We start from the raw sequence: 20,230 nt of genomic DNA on the forward strand, positions 1-20,230 counted from the left end.
GTTGTGGCTGGCACCATGGCCCTGGCTGGGCCTCAAGGGCAGCTATCCCTGCTCCCTTCAGAGAGGCCAGTGGCCATCACGAAGCCCCTGGAAGACCAGCGGGCAGCGCCAGGGGAGGACATGTAGCTGCGCTGTGAGCTGTCACGGGTGGGCACCCGCATGCACTGGCTGAAGGATGGGAAGGCCATCCAAAAGAGCCAGAAGTATGATGTGGTCTGTGAGGGCATGATGGCCACACTGGTTGTCCGTGGAGCCTTGCTCAAGGAGGTGGGCGAGTATGCATGTGAGGTGGAGGCTTCCAAGAGCACAGCCAGACTCCGAGTGGAAGGTAAATGCCACAGGAGCCCCATGCACGGCCCTGGAGCAGCCTCGCTCCCCTGGCAGGGCAGGGGGCCACCCCTGGAGCCCAGGCTACTCTGTCCCAGCTGGAAGGGTTCACCCAGGTCCCAGAGCTTCGGCAGCCAGGCCTGGATGATAATGGGGCCAGTATGGGGTCTGCGCGGGCCTCACACCCCACATATTCTGCTTCCATCTCCCTGTCCAGAAAAAGCAAACAGCTTCACAGAGGAGCTGGCCGACCTGCAGGTGGAGGAGAAAGGCACAGCTGTGTTCACGTGGAAGATGGAGCACCCCACGGCCACCGTGACCTGGCACAATGGCCCCGCGGAGCTTCGGGCCTCAGGGAAGCACCAGCTCAGCCAGGAGGGCCTGACCCTGTGGCTCACCATCCACACCCTGGAGAAGGCAGACAGCGACACCTACACCTGCGACATCAGCCATGCCCAGACCCAGGTCCAGCTCCTAGTGAAAGGTGAGGCGGCCGAGTGTGCATGGCCCAGGCTTTGAATGGCACTGGAGACTTGGCAGTGGACAGGCCCAGCTTCAGTTTCCTATCACGAGGGTAGTGGGGTGCTCCCTGGCTGGCCACCGAGGCTCCAGCATGGCTGTGAATGAGCTGCCAGCTCTCACTTCCACGTGTGTTTATTCAGTCACTGTGTGTTTCTCCCTGGGTGGCCGCTGAGGTTCCAGCATGGCTGTGAATGAGCTGCCAGCCCTCACTTCCACGTGTGTTTATTCAGTCACCGTGTGTTTCTCTCATGCGCGCAGGTGCCTGGCCCATGTGTGAGCTCTGCATGTATCTGCACATACAGCCTGTCACCCTTGTCCCAGAGGGACAGCCTGACTCGGCTGTGCCAGGCAGCCTCAGGTGCCCGCAGGGAAGAACTGACGGTCATTAGTGTTGTCATTGAGAGTTACACTGGCATCTTAGTCTTTCTCTTGTTGCTTATAACAGAATACCTGAACTGGGTCATTTATAAAGGAAAGTAATTTACTTCTTACATCTCTGGAGACTGGGAAGTCCAAGGTCAAGGGCCACATCTGGTGAGGGTCCTCTTGCTTCAGGGACTCTCTGCAGAGTCCTCAGGAGGTGGTACAGGGCATCCCATGGGGAGGGGGCTGAGGGTGCCAGCTCGGGCCTCTCTCTATCTTCTTGTAAAGCCACCACTCCCATGACAGTGCTTTAACCTGTTAAGCCATTGATCCATGGATGGATTAATCCATTCCTGAGGGCAGAGCCCACTCACCCAATCTCTTCTTAAAAGCCCCACTCTTTATGTTGCCACATTGGGATTAAGTTTCAACATGAGTGTCCAGGGGGACACTGAGATCCTAGCAGGTGGCTTTTTGATCTTACTGTTTGCCTCTGTGGTTGAGTGGCAGGCAGAGTGAGAACTGTCCTTCTCTCCATGCTGTAGATAAGAAAACTGAAGTTTTAGTGGGTCCATGGCCAGGGCAAGGTCATGGGGCACATTGGCATCAGGGCAGGCGAGGCCCAGCCCCTGCACCACAGCCTCTACTTGGCTCTGGAGTCCTGGGCTGGTGTCCAGACCTGAGTTTGCAGGAGGTCCCTACTGAGGTCTGAGCACAGAGCATTCACAGGGTCCTGTATGTGAAAGGCCCCAGCCTTGATCATCAGAAGTAACACAAACCAGGAATCGTCACTGATTTTTCCTGTGCAGTGGATTTGGTGACCCTGGTGAAAGCATTCTGTTACCACAGTAAAGCACCATGATCTCAACTTGGTACCCATAGTTAATGTTTTAAAAAGTTATCAAAAGTGGCTGGGTGCAGTGGCTCATGTCTGTAATCCCAGCACTTTGGGAGGCCGAGGTGGGGAGATCATGAGGTTAGGAGTTTGAGACCATCTGGCCAACATAGTGAACCCCGTCTCTACTAAAAATACAAAAAATTAGCTGAGTGTGTTGTATGCCCCTCTAATCCCAGCTACTCGGGAGGCTGAGGCAGGAGAATTGTGTGAACCCAGGAGGCGGCGGTTGCAGTGAGCCGGGATTGCACCACTGCACTCCAGCCTGAGCAACAGAGTGAGACTCCATCTTAACAACAACAAAAAAAGGGTTTAACATATGAGGATGCGGGCTGGCCTGGTCAGGGAGGCCAAGTCGCTTCCATGTGTGCCATCCACTGATGAGAGCTTTTGTCCATGCGCGTCACCCAGGCAGGGTTGGCTTCTGTGGAGTCATGCCTGGGGGGCACTGTGTACACAGAAGGAATCTGAATGCAGGGCCCGTCTCAATATTCATAAATGGTTGTCTCTTACCATTCCTAATTCAACAGCCAAAAAGCCTCATTTCTAGGAATTCACATTTTCCATCTTCCAATCATTTGATTTAAATTTCAACACAACTGTAGCTTTATTTTTTTGTGTGACAGTCTTCCTCTGTCACCCAGGCTGGAGTGCAATGGCAAGCCTTCTGCTCACTGCAACCTCAGCCTCCTGGGTTCAAGTGATTCTCCTGTCTCAGCCTCCTGAGTAGCTAGGATTATAGGCACCATGCCTGGCTAAGTTTTTTGTATTTTTAGTAGAGACGGGGTTTCACCATGTTGGCCAGGATGGTCTCAAACTCCTGACCTCATGATCCGCCTGCCTCAGCCTCCAAAGTGCTGGGATTATAGGTGTGAGCCACCGCACCTGGCATATTTTTTTTCACACTCCTGTTTCATCTGTTACTAGAAGAGTTAATTTCATGGCACAATTGTAATGACACACACAGCCGGCATTAGCAGGTTTGGGAGCCAGCTGCTTCTGGGAGCACAGCTTGGAAAGATGGCAGGACTGCACTGGTGTGGTTCTCAGCAGGCTGTGGACTCACCCAGCAAGCCTTGCAGAAGGACTCCTGAGGTGCAGAGAGGTAGGCTTGGGGCTCTGAGTGGCCCTCAAACAACTATCTTTGGACCATTCAGCTCTGACCCACTTACTGTTTTTGGAGTTCCATCCCTGCAAACTTGTTAAAACACAGCCACCTTGCTCTGTCATGGGGAGCACTGTCCTGGGGAGCCCCACTGGCTGAGCCTGCCCTGGATGGTGTGGGGCCCCTGAGCAGTCTGTGCCTTTGCAGGCCGGTGGGTGCTCATCATCGAGGACCTGGAGGACGTGGATGTGCAGGAGGGCTCCTTGGCCACCTTCCGTTGCCAGATCTCCCCTGCCAACTACGAGCCTGTGCACTGGTTCCTGGACAAGACACCCCTGCATACAAATGAACTCAATGAGATCAAGGCCCAGCCCTGGGGCTACCATGTGCTGATGCTGTGGCAGCTGTTGCTTAAGGACTCCAGCACCATCTACTTTGAGGTGGGTGACCAGCGGGCCTCAGCTGCCCTCAGGGTCACTGGTGGGTCGCATGCCCGCATTGCCCACGTCGCTCAGGGCTGCAGCCAGGTGGAGAGGCGGACATAGCTCAGTCAGTGCCCGGTGTCCCTGGGCTCACAGAGAAGGCCCCATTGGCTTTCTGTGGGGCAGGGGAGTTTGGAAGGCTGAATTGGTCTCCTTCGGAATGAATTCATCTGCGTGGTTTGCAGAACTGTGCTCAGTGTGGCTCAGGCCAGGCTGCATCCCCCCGCAGGGCAGGAGCCCCCTCACTGTGGTGAGGAGGTGATGGGGTGATTGCACAGAGCCTGCCGTGCTCTCTGCACAGCCTGTTGCATGGCCCCAGTGTGAGGGTGACTGGGGGTGACTGCGGGTGCCAAGCCAGGGTGTCTGGTCTGCAGTGAGAGCCAGGGTTTCCCCATCAGCCCCTCCAGCAGCAGTGTGACAGCATCCCACATGCTCCTGCTTCTCTCTCTGTCCCCCAGAGAAGCCAAGCATCTTCTCCCAGGAGCTCACAGATGCCACGGTCACAGAGGGTGAGGACTTGACCCTGCCATGCAAGACCAGCACCTGCAACATCCCTGTGCACTGGACGAAGGATGGGAAGACCCTGCGGCCGTCCACCCAGTGCCAGCTGAGCCACGAGGGCCACCGGGCCCAGCTGCTCATCACTGGGGCAACCCTGCAGGACAGTGGATGCATGCAGGGTGCATGGTGAGCCCCAGCTGCCCGAAGCCCAGCCACGGGCCAGGCACCTGCAGCTCTCTTGTCAGGCAGCACCAGCTTCAGGGCAGGGTGTGTGCACCCACAAGGAGCCCAAGGCAGGAGGACCCAGACTCCCGTGCATCCCATGTGGGGTGCCCCCGGTCCCCATGTGCTTTCTGGCATTTCCTGGCACCTGGTCCACCCTGCTTGGCTCCTGCCCTAGCCTCTGCCACCCGCAGGAGCCGCCCTGCAGAACCTCTGCATTCCTGAAGGGCCATCCCTCTGCACGCCTGTGTGCCCACCTCCCTTTTTATTTTTGAGTCAGAGTTTCACTCTTGTTGCCCAGGCTGGAGTGCAATGGCATGATCTTGGTTCACTGCTACCTCTGCCTCCCAGGTTTAAGCGATTCTCCTGCCTCAGCCTCCTGAGTAGCTGTGATTACAGGCATGTGCCACCACGCCCAGCTATTTTTTTTTTTGTATTTTAAGTAGAGACAGGGTTTCTCCATGTTGGGCAGGCTAGTCTTGAACTCCTATCCTCAGGTGATCCACCCACTTCAGCCTTCCAAAGTGCTGGGATTACAAGCATGAGCCATCGCACCCAGCCCTAATCTCCCTTTTTAGGAGGTGCAGCCACAGTGGCTTAGGGCCCGCCGTGACCTCATTTGACCTTACTTCCCTTGTCACAGCCATGGTCGGAGGTTTGGGCTAGGGCTCCCACCTGTGAATTTGGGGGGCACAGGTCCCTGACACCTGACTGTCTGTTTTCCCGCTTGATTCACCCTTCCTACCCCTCACCTTCAGAGCTGACCCTTTCCAGAAGTCCTGAGGTCCCTGCCACAGGCCCCACAGGAGAAGGGGGAGGCAGGCCTGCCAGCACCCTGCAGCCGATGTCCCCAGCTCTCCACCCCCTACTGGGGACCCCTCGTGGACTTCAGGGCAGGGAGGGTGAGCTGAGCCCATGCCTGTCCGCAGCCCAGCCGGTGCGGTTCTGGGAGGCCCTGAAGGACCTGGAGGTGCTGGAGGGTGGTGCTGCCACACTGCGCTGCATGCTGTCATCTGTGGCCACACCCGTGGAGTCACGCTGTGGGGACAGCATCCTGAGGCCAGGTGACAAATACAGCCTAAGCCAGGAGGGCGCTGTGCTGCAGCTGGTGGTCCGGGACCTGTGGCCGCAGGACAGCAGGCCATACTCATGCTCCTTTGGGGACCAGATGACTTCTGCCACCCTCACAGTGACAGGTCAGTGTCTCTGTCCACCCTGCCCATATGGCCCAGTGATGCCGCCTCCTCCAACACAGGGGAGCAAAGTCGGTGCTCTCTGTGTCTGTCTGACCCTCCTGCAGCTCTGCCTGCTCAGTTCATTGGGAAACTGAGGAACAAGGAGGCCACGGAAGGGGCCACGGCCATGCTACGGTGTGAGCTGAGCGAGGCGGCCCCTGTGGAGTGAAGGAAGGGGTCTGAGACCCTCAAAGATGGGGACAGATACAGCCTGAGGTGGGATGGGACCAAGTGTGAGCTGCAGATTCGTGGCCTGTCTGTGGCAGACACTGGGGAGTACACGTGTGTGTGCGGGCAGACAGGACATGAGCCATGCTCACTGTCAAGGGTAATGGCCTCACGTGGCTGCGTGGACTGATGTGGGTGTGTGGCCTCCTCCGTGTGCAGTCGCAGGCACCACACACCTCCTTGCAGGTGCTTATTTCCTCTGCCTCCCGCAGTTTCCTCTGTACCCTCTGCTCATGGGTCCCAATGTTATCCTGTGCCCTGGTGTCTGTACTGAGCTCCAGCCACGTGACCTTGGGTACCAGTCATCGTGGTAGGGAAGGAATTCCTGCCTTGTTGCCTTCCCCCTGCCTCCCATCACCCCCTAATCAATCAACTTTCTGCCAGCCTTCATTTGAGCCCTGCAGTCTCAGCCACAGGGTCTCATGTCCTTGGAGGGAGGCCTCTGGTGCCTAGCAAGGGGAGGCTGGACCTAGAGCCCTGGGCCCTGCATGCTGGCCCTGGTTCTGTGTAGCCTTGTGGGGCAAACAGTCCCCACGGCACCTGAGGACCTAAGGTGACGTGGTCCCTGCCCTGGAGTCTGGGGGCCACGGCCCCACTCTGCGATCTGAATATATATCTGTGCCCGGAGAGGGAAGACGGAAACTATAGCCCCAGGCCCTGGCATCGGCCTGGGATCTGGGGGACTCAGCTCTGCCCTCAGGTCTGGGGCACAGGGCCTCACCCAGCAGCTCTCCAGCCAGCTCCCACCTGTGTACCAGGGAGGAGTACACACCCCTGCCCTGGGCCCTGGGGGCTGTGGCCCCACAGGGTTGTGGGTGGGGTCCTGGGTGAGAGGCCAGCCTCCTAAGCCCTGGGCAGATCTCTCCCCTCCCTGCTTTCCCACTGCTCTGCTTCCTCACTCCCGAATCGCAGACCAGTGGTCCCCACTGCCATCTGAGGCAGCACCGCCTGTGAAGCCAGGCCAGGGAGCTGGGGGGAGCCCAGGCCCTCATCTGCTGGCCTGGAGAGTGATGCCTGGTGCAGATCTGGAGCTGACCCTGCCCCCTGCCCCCTGCCTCCTGCCTGCTGCAGCCCCACACCCCATGTTCCAGGAACCGCTGCAGAGTCTGCAGGTGGAGGAGGGCTCCAGAGCCAGCCTGCAGTGTGAGCTATCTGCGCCCACTGCTACAGTGGTCTGGAGCAAGGGTGGCCTGGAGCTGCGGGCCGACGGGCACTGGGAGCCACGGCTTCAGGGCTGCATGGTGGAGGTGGTGTTACGGGACCTGCTTTGTGAAGACACTGGCAAGTACACCTGCACCTGCGGCTCCCAGAGCACCAGTGCCACCCTCACCGTCACAGGTGGGCTTCCAGGCTGGCCTGGCCCAGGATCTAGTGCAGTTCCAGTGTTCCAGGCTGACCCTTGGGGCTGCCTTTCCACCTGGGGGTCCCAATTGAGGAGATGGCTCCACAAGGTGGGGGTCGGACCCAGCCCAAGGCCCTGCTCCTTCCCAATAGCTGCTCTCTGCAGTTCCCTTCCCCACCCTGCCCTGTATCATGCTCGCTGTGCATTCCCCCTTATAGCCCTTCAGGGACCTGCCCTCACGCCCTGTTCCTCCCCTGCAGCGGCACCTGTGTGGTTCCTGCGAGAGCTGCAGCCCCAGGAGGTGGATGAGGGAGACATGGCACACCTGCATTGCAAGCTGAACCGGGTGGGTGCCAGTGTGGAGTGGCGCAAGGGCTCCCTGCAGCTCTTCCCTTGTGCCAAGTACTGGATGGTGCAGGACAGGGCCACTGCAGAGTTGCTGGTATGCGGTGCAGAGCAGGAGGACACGGGTGACTACATGTGTGACACGGGTCACATGCAGAGGACAGCCAGCCTCTCTGTCCATGGCGAGCTGCTCACCAGTCCTGCCTCCCACAGCCCTTCACCCTTGGTCAGTGGCCAGGGGCACTAGGTGTTCCTTCCTGCATTTCCCCCAGTCCCCAGGCCCAAGTGCAAGACCTGGCTGCAGAGTCTGGAGCAGCAGACGGGTGCCGTAGCCCAGCTGTGCTGTCAGCTGAGCGAAGCAGAGCGGGGGGGCACAGTGCAATGGCTCAAGGAGGGCGTGGAGCTACAGGCGGGTCCCAAGTATGAGATGAGGAGCCAGGGGGCCACTCGGGAGCTGTTGATCCACCAACTGGAGTCTAAGGACATGGGCGAGTATGCCTGTGTGACAGGTGGCCAGAAAACCACTGCCTCCCTCAGGGTCACAGGTGAGCCTTGGGGCCTCCCGGAGGAGAGGGTGAGCCACTCCCTGCCATCCACCCCTCATGGTGACCTTCTGGGTGCACCTGAGCCCTTCTCTCACGCTGTCTTCCTCCTCACTCCCGCACCTCCCGGTGTCCCTGTCGGGGCTCTCTGAGAGAAGCTGGGCTGCAGGGAAACAGGCTGTAGCCCCTCAAGTCCACCCGTGGCTGGCATGTGGGTGTCCTGCTGACCGCTCCTGTTTCTCCCGCAAGCCTCGCCTCCCTGCTGTGCTAGCCAGAGTGGGGCTGCGGTATGCGAGTGGACGGCCCATGACCCCTTCCCAAGGATTCCTCAGAAACAACTGCCTCTTGGCCTACACCCCCGGCCCAGGTTCTGTCCTCGAAGAGCTGTCATGGTGGGATCTGTGCTTGTGAGCACATTGGGGGACGGAAACCATGTGGGACAGATGGGCTGTGGCACAGGAGTGTGAGGGTGCCCAGGAAGGCTTCCTGGAGGAGGGGGCGTGGGAGCTTGGCCTGGGCTCTTTTACTTGGCTGGTAAAGGGGACCCTCTTGCCTCACCCCTCAGAGCCTGAGGTGACCATTGAGAGGGGGCTGGTTGATGCGGAGGTGCCAGGCAACGAGGATGTTGAGTTCAGCTGCGAGGTGTCCTGGGCTGGAGCCACAGACGTGCAGTGGTGCCTGCAGGGCCTGCCACTGCAAAGCAACGAAGTGACAGAGGTGGCCATGCGGGATGGCCGCATCCACACCCCGCGGCTGAAGGGCATGACATGTGAGGACACCAGCACTGTCTCCTTCCACGTGGGTGGCCCTGCTTCCTCCGCCCAGCTCACTATTAGAGGTAGCCGCAGGCAGGCCCCATCAGTGACTGCACTGGGGATGGAGACAGACAGCAAAGGTCCCTGTCTTTGAAGCCTGGGGGACTGGCAGGGAGGTGGACCTGTGAGCTGGCACTTCAGGGTGGCCCCAGGATGTCAGGGGAGAATGGGCTGAGCCAGGCTGGTGGGGTAGGTGGGCGTGGGCTTCCCATACGTTGACAGTGTTGGAGTTTGGGTCTTGGCCCTCGTGGGGGCCACTGCAAACCGGGGTCACTGTAAACCGGGGCTGCTGCAAACTGGGGCCACTGCAAACCGTAGCCCACTCTCAGCCATCAGTCATCTGCACCATCTCCTCTAGTTCTCACCCGGGTCCCATTTACCCACCTGTCATCCATCCTTTCATCCATCCATTTATCCACTCACCCATCCATCCACCCATTTACTGTCCATCCTTCATGCCTCCAATCCATCGATCCATCCACAATCCTTCTATTTATCCATTGATCAGCCATCCATCCATCCACTTATTATCCATCCATTCATTCCTCCATTGATCCATTCACCCATCCACCGTCCATCAGAGCAGACTCTGCAGCTGGAGTGGGGAGCTGAGAACAGGCCCCCATGTGCTTATCTTTGTGCATTTGGGGAGGATACCCAGGGATGGATTCCCTAGGATGATGAGACTGCTGATCCAGGGGGTACCTCAGATGCTGAGGCTGACACCCATGCCTCCGCTGTGTACAGCTCCTGAGGTGACCATCCTGGAGCCCCTGCAGGACGTGCAGCTCAGCGAGGGCCAGGATGCCAGCTTCCAGTGCCAGCTGTCCAGAGCCTCAGGCCAGGAAGCCCTCTGGGCTTTAGGAAGCGTGCCCCTGCAGGCCAACGAGATGAACGACATTGCTGTGGAGCAGGGCACACTCCACCTGCTCACCCTGCACAAGGCGGGGCCCCCGGGACCTGCTCGTACCAGGATGGGGATGCTTCCCACTCCATTTGGGAAGGTCTTCCACCAGGCGGGTGTGTTGGGGAGGTGATGAGCCCCTGTCATTGAGGTCTGGCAAGATGGCTGGGCTCCTCCTGGAACTGTCAGCTTCCACGTGGGCATGTGTAGCTCCGAGGCCCAGCTGAAAGTCACAGGTGGGCAGTGCCCATCCACACCGGTCACTCTGCCTGTGGATGCCCAGCTTCCTGGGCACCAGAATATCCTACCCATTGGTGCTGTCCGCGGGTCGGGGGGCAGAAATCTAAGACTTGCAAAAATGATCTTGTCTTGGGGCTGGCAATTTTCCAAGTGAGTGCCCCCCTCCACGTAGCCTCTGGGGAGGGGCATTTTGTTTGGCTTTTTGTAGTTTTCAGGGCTCTCCCCGGGGATGTGGGGACCCTGGAAGTGCAGACTGGTCTGAGACTCCCTCTCCCCGCAGCCAAGAACACGGTGTTGCAGGGGCTGGAAAACATGGAGGTGCTGGAGGGCAGTGAGGCGCTGTTTGAGTGCCGGCTGTCCCAGCCCGAGGTGGCCGCCCACACCTGGCTGCTGGAGGACGAACCTGTGCGCACCTCGGAGAATGCCGAGGTGGTCTACTTCGAGAATGGCCTGCGCCACCTGCTGCTTCTCAAAAACTTGCGGCCCCAGGACAGCCGCCGGATGACCTTCCTGGCCGGGGACATGTTGACCTCTGCGTTCCTCACAGTCCGAGGTGACTGTGCTGTGCCAGTGCGGGGCCAGCCGGATGCCTCCCAATAGAGGCTGCGGTGGGCGGGCAGGGCTGCAGAGGGCTGGGGCTGGGGGCTGCAGCTGCAGAGGGGTGTCAGGGGCAGAGGCCCTGGGGCTGTGGGGAGGGACACGAGGGGCGGGGTTCACCAGGGGCTGGCCCCTTCCACCTGAGGCCCGGAACCACCCACTCCGCAGTGGGTAGTGTAAGGCCTGTTGCCTCGCTGGGAGCACAGACGCACACCACCCCCTCCCTTGCCAGGAGCTCAGACACACACCCCTCCCTCTCTGAGAGCTAGGACACACCCCCATCCATCGCCGGGAACCCGGACACAACCCCCTTCCGTCGCCGGGAGCTCGGACATCCCCCCTTCCCTCACAGGGAACTCGGACACACCCCCTTCCCTCACCAGGAGCTCGGACACAGCCCCCACTCACTGGCAGCCCTGAAAAAAGCCCCGCCAGGATCTACCCGATACCATTTTGTCCCATCAGGGCCCCACTCCCCGCCTATCATTTTGTCCCCTCCAGGCCCCACTCCACGCCTACCATTTTGTCCCCTCTGGGCCCCACTCCCTGCCTACCATTTTGTCCCCTCTGGGCCCCACTCCCCGCCTAGTATTTTGTCCCATTGGGGCCCCACTCACCTTGGGCACAACCAATCAAACGCCTCCACTCCATATAAAACCCATTTATGCGAGAAATCCGTGCGACTTCTCCGGCCTCTCTTGTAGGACCGCAGAGACTCACTCGGGAGCCTGAATAAACACTTCACATTGGATCTTTTTGTGCTGGCCTCAGTTTCTTGATTTTAAACTAGGCAAGAACAAACCTTACAGGTAGGAGCCCTGGGACTAGGGCCCAGGATGGGTGGCACGGTGCGTGTGTCCTGCGGCGAGACCAGAGGCACCCCGGAGCTGGGAGGGGACGTGTTGGTCTCTGGGACACACGGGAGGCTGGGTTGAAGGCAGGAAGGATGTGGCAGGGCTGAGGGCCAAGCAGGGGTGTCCCCGTGGAAGGCTGGGCTGCCCTCACCAGAGGGGCTGGTGGGATCGCAGGTAGGGAGCTTCGGTTTCCTGGACCCCTCCCACCCACGCAGGCGTGAGGAGGCGAGGCTCTGAAGCCCAGGCACTGGCCCCCTGCTCAGGTCCTCGCCCTCACACCCCTTCCCCTGCACAGCTGCAGGCTGGTGCCTGGAGATTCTGGAGCTGCCGAAGGACGCGGCGGTCCCGGCTGGCACGCAGGCCCGCTTCACCTGCATGCTCAGCGAGGCGGTGCTGGTGGGAGAGGCGTCCTGGTACATCAGCGATGTGGCGGTGCAGCCAGATGATGCCAACTGGATGGTCACCGCCGACGGCAGTCACCACACCCTGCTGCTGCACAACGCCCAGCCCCACCACGCTGGGGAGGTCACCTTCGCTTGCTGCGACGCCGTGACCTCTGCGCGGCTCACTGTACTGGGTGGGTGGTGGGTGAGCTCCCTGCTCCCTCCCTTGCAGGTCAGTCTGGGGGAGTCCCAGGCTGGGTTCTGCAGTATCTGCCCACTCCACACCCTCTGGTTGGCTGCCTGCAGATAGGGGCCTGACCGTGGGAGTTTGGGAGGCTCCCCTTGGCCAGGCATAAGCATGCATGAGCCCACCCCCTGTGGGTTCCTGAGGCCAAGGTTACCTCATCCTGCCCCATCTCCTCACCTCTCCCCACCCCCAGTGCACATCTGAGTCCAGCTCTGGGCAGACCGGAGGTAGGAGGTGCTCTGGCCCCAGAGACTGCTGGGGGCTCTCCACTCTGGGTGGCTCCGGGCACAGTCTCCATGTGATATGCAGGTGTGCCGCCATGGGGCTTGGGCAGCAGCCTGCACTCCCTGAGACAGGTGGGCCACTGGCACAGCAGCACAGAGCCTCAGGGTGTGGCCACCTGCAGGCAGTACAGAGCTCAGTGGCCTCCAGAGGGGCTGTTCATGCCAACAGGGAGCCGCCCCCTGACCGGTCTCCCTTTTCCCCAGGCCTCCCTGAGCCCCCAGAGGATGCTGAGGTGGTGGCTTGCAGTGGCCATGCTGTGACACTATCTTGGGCGGCTCCCACGAGCGATGGAGGCAATGGTCTCTGTGACTACTGCGTGGAGATGAAGAAGGGGACCACAGGCCAGTGGTGGCTCTGCCAAGATCTGGTACCTGGACCCGAGTGTGTGGCGGATGGCCTTGCCCCCGGGGAGACCTACCGCTTCTGTGTGGCAGCCGTGGGCCCTGCGGGCGCCAGGGAGCCAATGCACCTGCGCCAGACTGTGCCGCTTGGTGAGTTGCTGCACTGGGACCTGGGAGTTCACAGCCTCCACAAGCTGGAGGAGGGAGGGGGGCCTCGGGGTGGGGCCTGTGCTCTGGGTGCATCTTTGCCGACGGGGCCTGTCCTCCTCCATGGATGCTGTTCCCAGCAGAGCCACCAAAACCCGTGCCTCCCCAGCCCTCAACTCTCGAGAGCTGGCAGGTGGCAGCTGGTGAGGATGTCTGTCTGGAGCTTGAGGTGGCCGCTGAGGCTGGCAAGGTCTTCTGGCACAAAGGGATGGAGCGCATCCAACCCAGCAGGCACTTCAAAGTGGTCTCCTAGGTCGGCGACAGATGCTGGTGATCAAGGGCTTCACAGCAGAAGACAAGGGTGAGCACCGCTGTGGTCTGGCCCAGGGCTCTGCCTGCTCCGAGGCTGCCACCTTCCAGGGTGCATTGGCCCTGTCCTCCCAGTTCCAGGGTGGGGAGCTCTGGGTGGGGGTGCAGCTTGCCCGCCTTCTCACAGGCTCTCTCAGGGAAGGGCTGAGGGTCCTCTTGAGGACCCCGCCACATGGGAGAGACCAAGGCTCAGTAGGGAGATGCGGCAAAACCCACATGCAGAGCCTTGACTGCCGAGGACAGCCTGCCTGTCCCTGAGCAGGTCCTGGCTGTTGCAACGCTTGGTTCTATTCTGGTCCCTTTAAGCTTCTGGGCCCTGTACACAAACATCCCCTGTATTCTGAACTCCCTGCAACTCCCAGTGCTCCAAGCCACCCCACACTCTGAGGGCCATCCCCTGCACTCTGAGCCTGGGCCCCCCTGCCTGGCAGCCAGCACTCCCATGAGTCTAGGCGCTCTATCCCAGAAGCAGGATCAGAAGGGCTCAAGTCAGCCCAATTTGCCTTTGCAGAGTCCTTTTCTGTTCCAGGCATCACATGTCCTGTACAGGGAGGTAGACTGAGGCCCCACTCCAGGTGGGAGAGCTGAGGCTCAGGGGCTGTGAGACTTGTAAAGATTGTGCCATCTGAAGTAGCCAGTGCCAGGTGGGGAGAGAGGCCTAGCAAGGCCACAGCCCAGCCACATACTGATTAGCAGCTGAGGTGGGTCTGGGGTGTTAGCTGTGTCCTAGCCCACTGACCCGTCTCCTGCCTTCCTCAGTGGTGCTGAGCCCAGCCTCTGTGGATGAGGCCCACCTGCAGCCCAGCCTGCCCCCCGAGGCAGCTCAGGAGGGCGACCTGCACCTGCTGTGGGAGGCCCTGGCTCGAAAGCGTCGCATGAGCCGTGAGCCCACGCTGGACTCCATCAGCGAGCTGCCTGAGGAGGATGGCCACTCGCAGCGCCTGCCACAGGAGGCAGAGGAGGTGGCACCTGACTTCTCCGAAGGCTACTCCATGGCCGATGAGCTGGCATGCACCGGAGAAGCTGACCTCTCACACACCAGCTCTGATGATGAGTCCCAGGCAGGCACCCCTTCCCTGGTCACCTACCTCAAGAAAGCTGGGAGGCTAGGCACATCACCACTGGTCAGCAAGGTGAGCACCCCAACTTGGCCTGCAAGGAGAGGTCTGAGACCTTCACCATCCTTCCATCCTTCCATCCATCCATCCATGCATGCGCTATTCATCCAGCCATAATTCATCCACCCATATATGCATCTGTTCATCTATCATTTTTTCTTCTATTCATCCACTCATCTACCATTCATCCATCTATCCATGCACCTATTTATCCATCTTTCCTTCCTTCTTTCCATGTAGTCATCCATGCATCTGTCCATCCACCATCCATCCATGTGTCAATCCATTCATTCATCCATCCATCCATCCTTCCATTCATCCATCTGCCATCCATCCATTCATGCATCTATCTACCATTCATCCATCTATCCATGCACCCATTTATCCATCTTGCCTTCCTTCCTTCCATGTACCCATCCATCCATCTGTCCATCCACCATCCATCCATCCATTCATGCATCCATCTGCCATTCATTCACCTATCTGTGCATCCATCCATTCTTCCTTCTACCCACCATCTACCATTCATCCATCTATGCATCCATCCATCCTTCCATTCATCTGTCTGCCATCCATCCGTTCATGCATCCATCTTTCCATCCTTTCCTCCTTCTACCATCCATCCAATCATACATCTGTTCTTCTTTCCTTTCATCTGTTTATTTATCATCCATCTACCATCATCCATCCATTCATCCATCCTTCCATCCACCCTTCCACCACCGATCCATTCATGCTTCTGTCTTTGCTTCCTTTCATCTATTCGTCATCCATCCATCCACCCACCATTCATCCACTTATTTCTGCATCCATCCATCCTTCCATCCACCCATCCACTATTCATTCATCTGTGCATTCATCCATCTGCCATCCATCCATTCATGCATTCATCTGCCCATCCTTCCATCCTTCTACCATCCATCCAATCATACATTTGTCTTTCTTTCCTTTCATCTGTTTATTCATTATCCATCTACATCCATCCATTCATCCATCCATCTGCCACCAATCCATTCATGCTTCTGTCTTTTCTTCCTTTCATCTATTAATCATCCATCCATCCTTCCATCCACCCATACGTGAGCCATCCATCAATGCATGCATTTATTCTCTTCTGTCCATCCACCATCCATCCTTCAATCCGTGCATCTATTTTTCCTTTCATTTATCCATTTATGTTTCCATTCTTCCTTTTATTCATTCATCCATTCATGCATTCATTCTTTTTTCCTTTCATCCACCCATCTATTTATGTGTCCATCTCCCTTTACTTTCATCTATTCATTCACCTGCCATCTGTTCATCCATATGTTCATCTTTCCTTTCTTCCATCTATCCATTCACCATCTATCCGTCCATGCACACATTCTTCCTTCCATCTAGTCATCCATCCACCCATCTGCCATCTATGTACTCATCCATCCATCATGTATTCATCGTCCTACTGTCTGTCCATTCATCATCTGTCCATCATCCTTCCATGTGTTCATCCATGCATGTATCCATTCATCATCCATCTACCGTCCTTCCATTTGTCCATCCTTGTATGCATCCATCCTTCCTTCTTTTCATCTATTCACGCATCGTTCTCTCTGACTTGCATCTGTCTACCCACTATCCATTCATGTATCCACCCAGCATACTTCCATTCATCCATCCATCTGCTATCCATGTGCCACTCCTGTGCCTGTTCACCTGTTTATTGATTTATCTGTCAGCCTGTTTACCCACCCATACAACCATGCAACTCCATTCATTTGCAGTTTATTATCCATCCGCTGTTCATCCATGATCTATTCCTGTACTTGTTCACCTGCTTGTCTGTTTATCTGCCAGCCCGTTTATCCACCCATCCACCCATACCACCGTCTGTCTAACCATTCACTCATCCGCCAGCCACCTACTCACCCATCTATGCACATACCTGTTCTCCCATTCAACCCTCTGTTCATCGGTGTATCTCTCCATCCACCCAGCACCCACCCAGCCATATACCCACCTGACTGTTAAAATTTTTGCCTGAAGAGTTGGAACTGGCCTCTTCATGGTGATCTTCACAACCCTGTTCATCTCCATCTGGGTGACTGTGTAAAGCGATTTCCAGGAAGTGGGTTGGCCTTTTGGGTGGTGCTGTTGGACATCTATGTCAGTCGAAGCTAGTGTGGGTCCAGTTGGTAGGAGGAAAAAGGGCATACTGGAGCGAGAACTGGAGCTGTCCCCACCATGTGTCCCGTGCTAGTCCTGCCCTGTTTCTGGCCTCAGTTTCCCTATCCATGACATCAGGCTCTGTGCCCACAGGTCAGGGCCCCAGGAGCCCCCTCTGCGAAGCTACAGGAGCAGCAGGAACCACTGGCTGCTGTGCGCCCACCACTGGGAGACCTGAGCACCAAAGATCTGGGTGATCCCTCAATGGACAAGGCAGCTGTGAAGATCCAGGCCACCTTTAAGGGCTACAAGGTTTGGCAAGAGATGAAGCAGCAGGAAGGGCCCGTGTTCTCCCACACATCTGGGGACACTGAGGCACAGGTGGGGGATGCCCTGCGGCTGGAGTGTGTCATGGCCAGCAAGGCAGATGTGCGAGCCCGCTGGCTGAAGGACGGCATGGAGCTGACTGATGGGTGGCACCATCACATCCACCAGTTTGGGGATGGTACCTGCTCTCTGCTGATTACTGGCCTAGGCCGTGATGATGCTGGCCACTACACCTGCCAGGTGAGCAACAAGTTTGGCCAGGTAGCCCACAGTGCCTGCGTGGCCGTCAGTGGGACAGAGTGAGGCCGAGAGCTCCTCTGGGGGTGAGCTGGACAATAACTTCTGCCAGGCTGCCCGGCGGATGCACCGGCTCTTCCGCACCAAGAGCTCGGCCAAGGTTTCAGATGAGGAGCTCTTCCTGAGTGCAGACAAGGGCCTTGCAGAGCCAGAGGAGCCTGCAGACCGGCAGACATACCACAAAGATGAGCATTTCATCCGCATCCGTTTTTAGGTACTCACCGAGGCCTGCCAGGTGGTAACGTGCTTCCAGGAGATTTTTGCCATGCTGGGCATCAGAGTGGATATCAACCTTGTGGAGCAGAGGCCCCGGAGGGTGGAGATGCACATCAGCAAAGAGGCCCCTGCACCTGGGGTGCCTCCAGAGCCATCACCCAGCCTGCTGACTTCTGATGCCGGTGAGTCTGCATGAGCTTCAGTCTGGGGTCCAGAGCCAGGGTGAGGAGGCAGGGGGAGGCAGGGGAGAAGGAGCCAGGCTAGTCGTGGCAGAGTCTGCTGCAAGCTCAAGGGGTTACCTGTGCCCACCATTGGGCTCTTTGCAGGTGCAGCTCACTGGGGTGTGAACAGCTCTGACTTTGAGGTTAAATAGAGGTTAAAATCTATTTGAACTCCAACCCCGTCTCTTATTAGCTGTGTGCTTTGGGAGAAGCTGCTTAGCATCTCTGTGCCTCAGCTTTCACATGTGTGAAATGACAGTTGTTCCTTGGTATACACAGAGGATGGATTTCAGAACCCTCATGGGTACCCAAATCCACACATATTCGAGTCCCCAGATGAGCCCTGCAGAACCTGTATACATGAAAATCAGCCCTCCCTATACAGGGTTTTGCATCCCACAAGTGCTGTATTTTTTAATCCACATTTGGTTGAAAAAAATCCATATATAAGTGGACCCAAGCAGTTCAAGGGCCTGTTGTTCAAAGGTCATGTGTACTCACTCTAGAATTTTATTTTTTAAATGAGACTGAAATGTAACCTGTATAAAATGCTGCATTCCTCATGGTCCAGTCTGCATACCATTTCCCATTCAAGCATCTAGGAGTAATTGAAAAGCCATTTCCCTATTTACTTGTATCTCTCTAGGAATGTTAAAGAGGGTATGATGAATATCCCACAGTGTTATTTCTTGAAACTTCTCTCCAATTTTGAGCCTCCCCCTTGCTTTGAATCCCTCACCTGCTCCTCCTCGACTTACAGACCACACAGTCTTTATCTTTGCTTTACCTCCCTTTTCCTCCCTGTTTCCAGCCCCTTCTCCCTTTTGCCTCAAAGTAACTTGGGAAGCAAGCTGGCAAACAGAATTCTTAGAGAACAAGGAAGAGAGAGAGGCTTAGCAGGCAAAGACACCATTCTGTTTAGCTGTCAGGGTCTTCAAATGCTCCCGTGTGAATGATTGCTCTGTACGTCCTGTGTGTCAAACCTTTTCTCTGGTGGTGACTCGCTTGTATGTGGCAGCCGGACATGATCATTGTTCCCTGGGGCTAACTCACCCATCTTTCCCAGCCCCAGTGTTCCTGACCAAGTTGCAGAACCAAGAAGTGCAGGATGGGTATCCTGTGAGCTTTGACTGCATGGTGACAGGTCAACCCATGCCCAGTGTGCACTGGTTCAAGGATGGGAAGTGTTGGAGGAGAATGACCACTACACGATTAATGAAGACCAACAGGGTGGCCCTCAGCTCATCATCTCAGCTGTGGTGCCAGCAGACGTGGGCGTCTACCGCTGCCTGGCTGAGAACAGCGTGGGGGTCTCCTCCACCAAGGCCGAGCTCTGTGTGGACTGTGAGTGCTACTGTCTGATTTGGTGTCTCCAGGTTGGTGGTGTAGGGGCTCCTGAGTTCGGCTTGAGGATGGTTGAGAGAGCATTCATCTCAGGCCAGGCAGGATTTGGGGCCTCAGTGTCTTGTGGCTGTTGGAAAGCTCTCTGGGAGCTCAGGCATCATTATGCCTTTGCCTCCTCATAGCTGAGCTCCCACATATGAATGACAATATGCGATGTTGGTTTTTCCATTCCTGGGTTACCTCACTTGGAATAATAGTTGTCAGTCTCATCCAGGTCACTGCAAATGCTGTTCATTCCTTCCTTGGTATGGTTGTGTAGTATTCCATCGTGTGGATACACACCACAGTTTCTTTATCCACTCATTGCTTGATGGACATTTGGGCTGGTTCCACAATTTTGCAGTTGTGAACTGTGCTGCTATAAACGTTCGTGTGCAGGTAACTTTTTTGAGTAATGACTGGTGTTCCTCTGGGTAGATTCTCAGTAGTGGGATTGCTGGAACAAATCGTAGTTCTACCTTTAGTTCTTTAAGGAATCTCCACACCGTTCCATAGTGGCTGCACCGGTTTACATTCCCACCAGCAGTGCAGACGTGTTCCCTGATCACTGATCCATACCAACATCACTGGTTTTTGATGATGGCCATCCTTGCAGGAGTGAGGTGGTATCACATTGTGGTTTTGCTTTGCATTTCCCTGATGATTAGTGACGTTGAGACATAGAATATATTTTAAAAACCCAAGTAGAACTTGGTTTTTCTCTAGAGATGATAGAATTTCCAATGGATATGATTCATAGCAGGTTAGAGAAGAAGATTAGAAATTTATTATAGAAGAAAAACTATATCATGCAAGGACATGAGGGAAGGTGGGAGCAGGAGCTCTCTGGGGTCCCTTCTATAAGAGCAGTAACCCCACTGATGGGCACCCCACCCCATCCACCTCCCAAGGGCCCACTTCTTCATCCATGGGGGGCTGATATTTCAGCATATGGTCTTTGGGGGCTACCCAAACATTTATTCCATAAGTGAGGGTAAGTCCAGCCCCAGTCACTCCATCTTGACTAGAAAAACAAGTCCCAGCTGCTGATTTTGAAGACTGTGTCTCTTTTATTATAAGTTCTGGGGTACACGTGCAGAACATACAGGTTTGTTACATAGGTATACACGTGCCATGGTGGTTTACTGCACCCATTGACCCATCACCTACATTACGTATTTCTCCTAATGCTCTCTCCCCTCTAGCCCCCACCCCGACAGGCCCCAGTGTGT

The 20,230-nt window shown here is 56.7% G+C and overlaps 1 protein-coding gene across 1 annotated transcript in view; it reads left to right on the forward strand.

Moving 5' to 3' along the window:
- The window catches only part of LOC135273592 (obscurin-like), a 64,712-nt gene that overhangs the window by 6,133 nt on the left and 38,349 nt on the right, over window positions 1-20,230 (forward strand). Inside the window, 25 exon segments of the mRNA XM_064372781.1 lie at window positions 62-328; window positions 545-811; window positions 3,420-3,692; window positions 4,153-4,374; window positions 4,996-5,009; window positions 5,325-5,613; window positions 5,718-5,945; window positions 5,948-5,980; window positions 6,581-6,691; window positions 6,793-7,218; window positions 7,483-7,749; window positions 7,840-8,112; window positions 8,675-8,947; window positions 9,672-9,868; window positions 9,980-10,064; window positions 10,349-10,621; window positions 11,821-12,096; window positions 12,638-12,925; window positions 13,063-13,230; window positions 13,233-13,343; window positions 14,051-14,424; window positions 16,708-17,174; window positions 17,176-17,576; window positions 18,682-18,798; window positions 18,801-18,959. Coding sequence (XP_064228851.1) covers window positions 62-328; window positions 545-811; window positions 3,420-3,692; window positions 4,153-4,374; window positions 4,996-5,009; window positions 5,325-5,613; window positions 5,718-5,945; window positions 5,948-5,980; window positions 6,581-6,691; window positions 6,793-7,218; window positions 7,483-7,749; window positions 7,840-8,112; window positions 8,675-8,947; window positions 9,672-9,868; window positions 9,980-10,064; window positions 10,349-10,621; window positions 11,821-12,096; window positions 12,638-12,925; window positions 13,063-13,230; window positions 13,233-13,343; window positions 14,051-14,424; window positions 16,708-17,174; window positions 17,176-17,576; window positions 18,682-18,798; window positions 18,801-18,959 — 5,859 coding nt within the window.

This window comes from Aotus nancymaae, unplaced genomic scaffold (assembly GCF_030222135.1).
Source record: "Aotus nancymaae isolate 86718 unplaced genomic scaffold, 86718_ANA_hifiasm-v0.15.2.pri h1tg000008l, whole genome shotgun sequence".
In the NCBI taxonomy this organism is placed as follows: Eukaryota; Metazoa; Chordata; class Mammalia; order Primates; family Aotidae; genus Aotus; species Aotus nancymaae.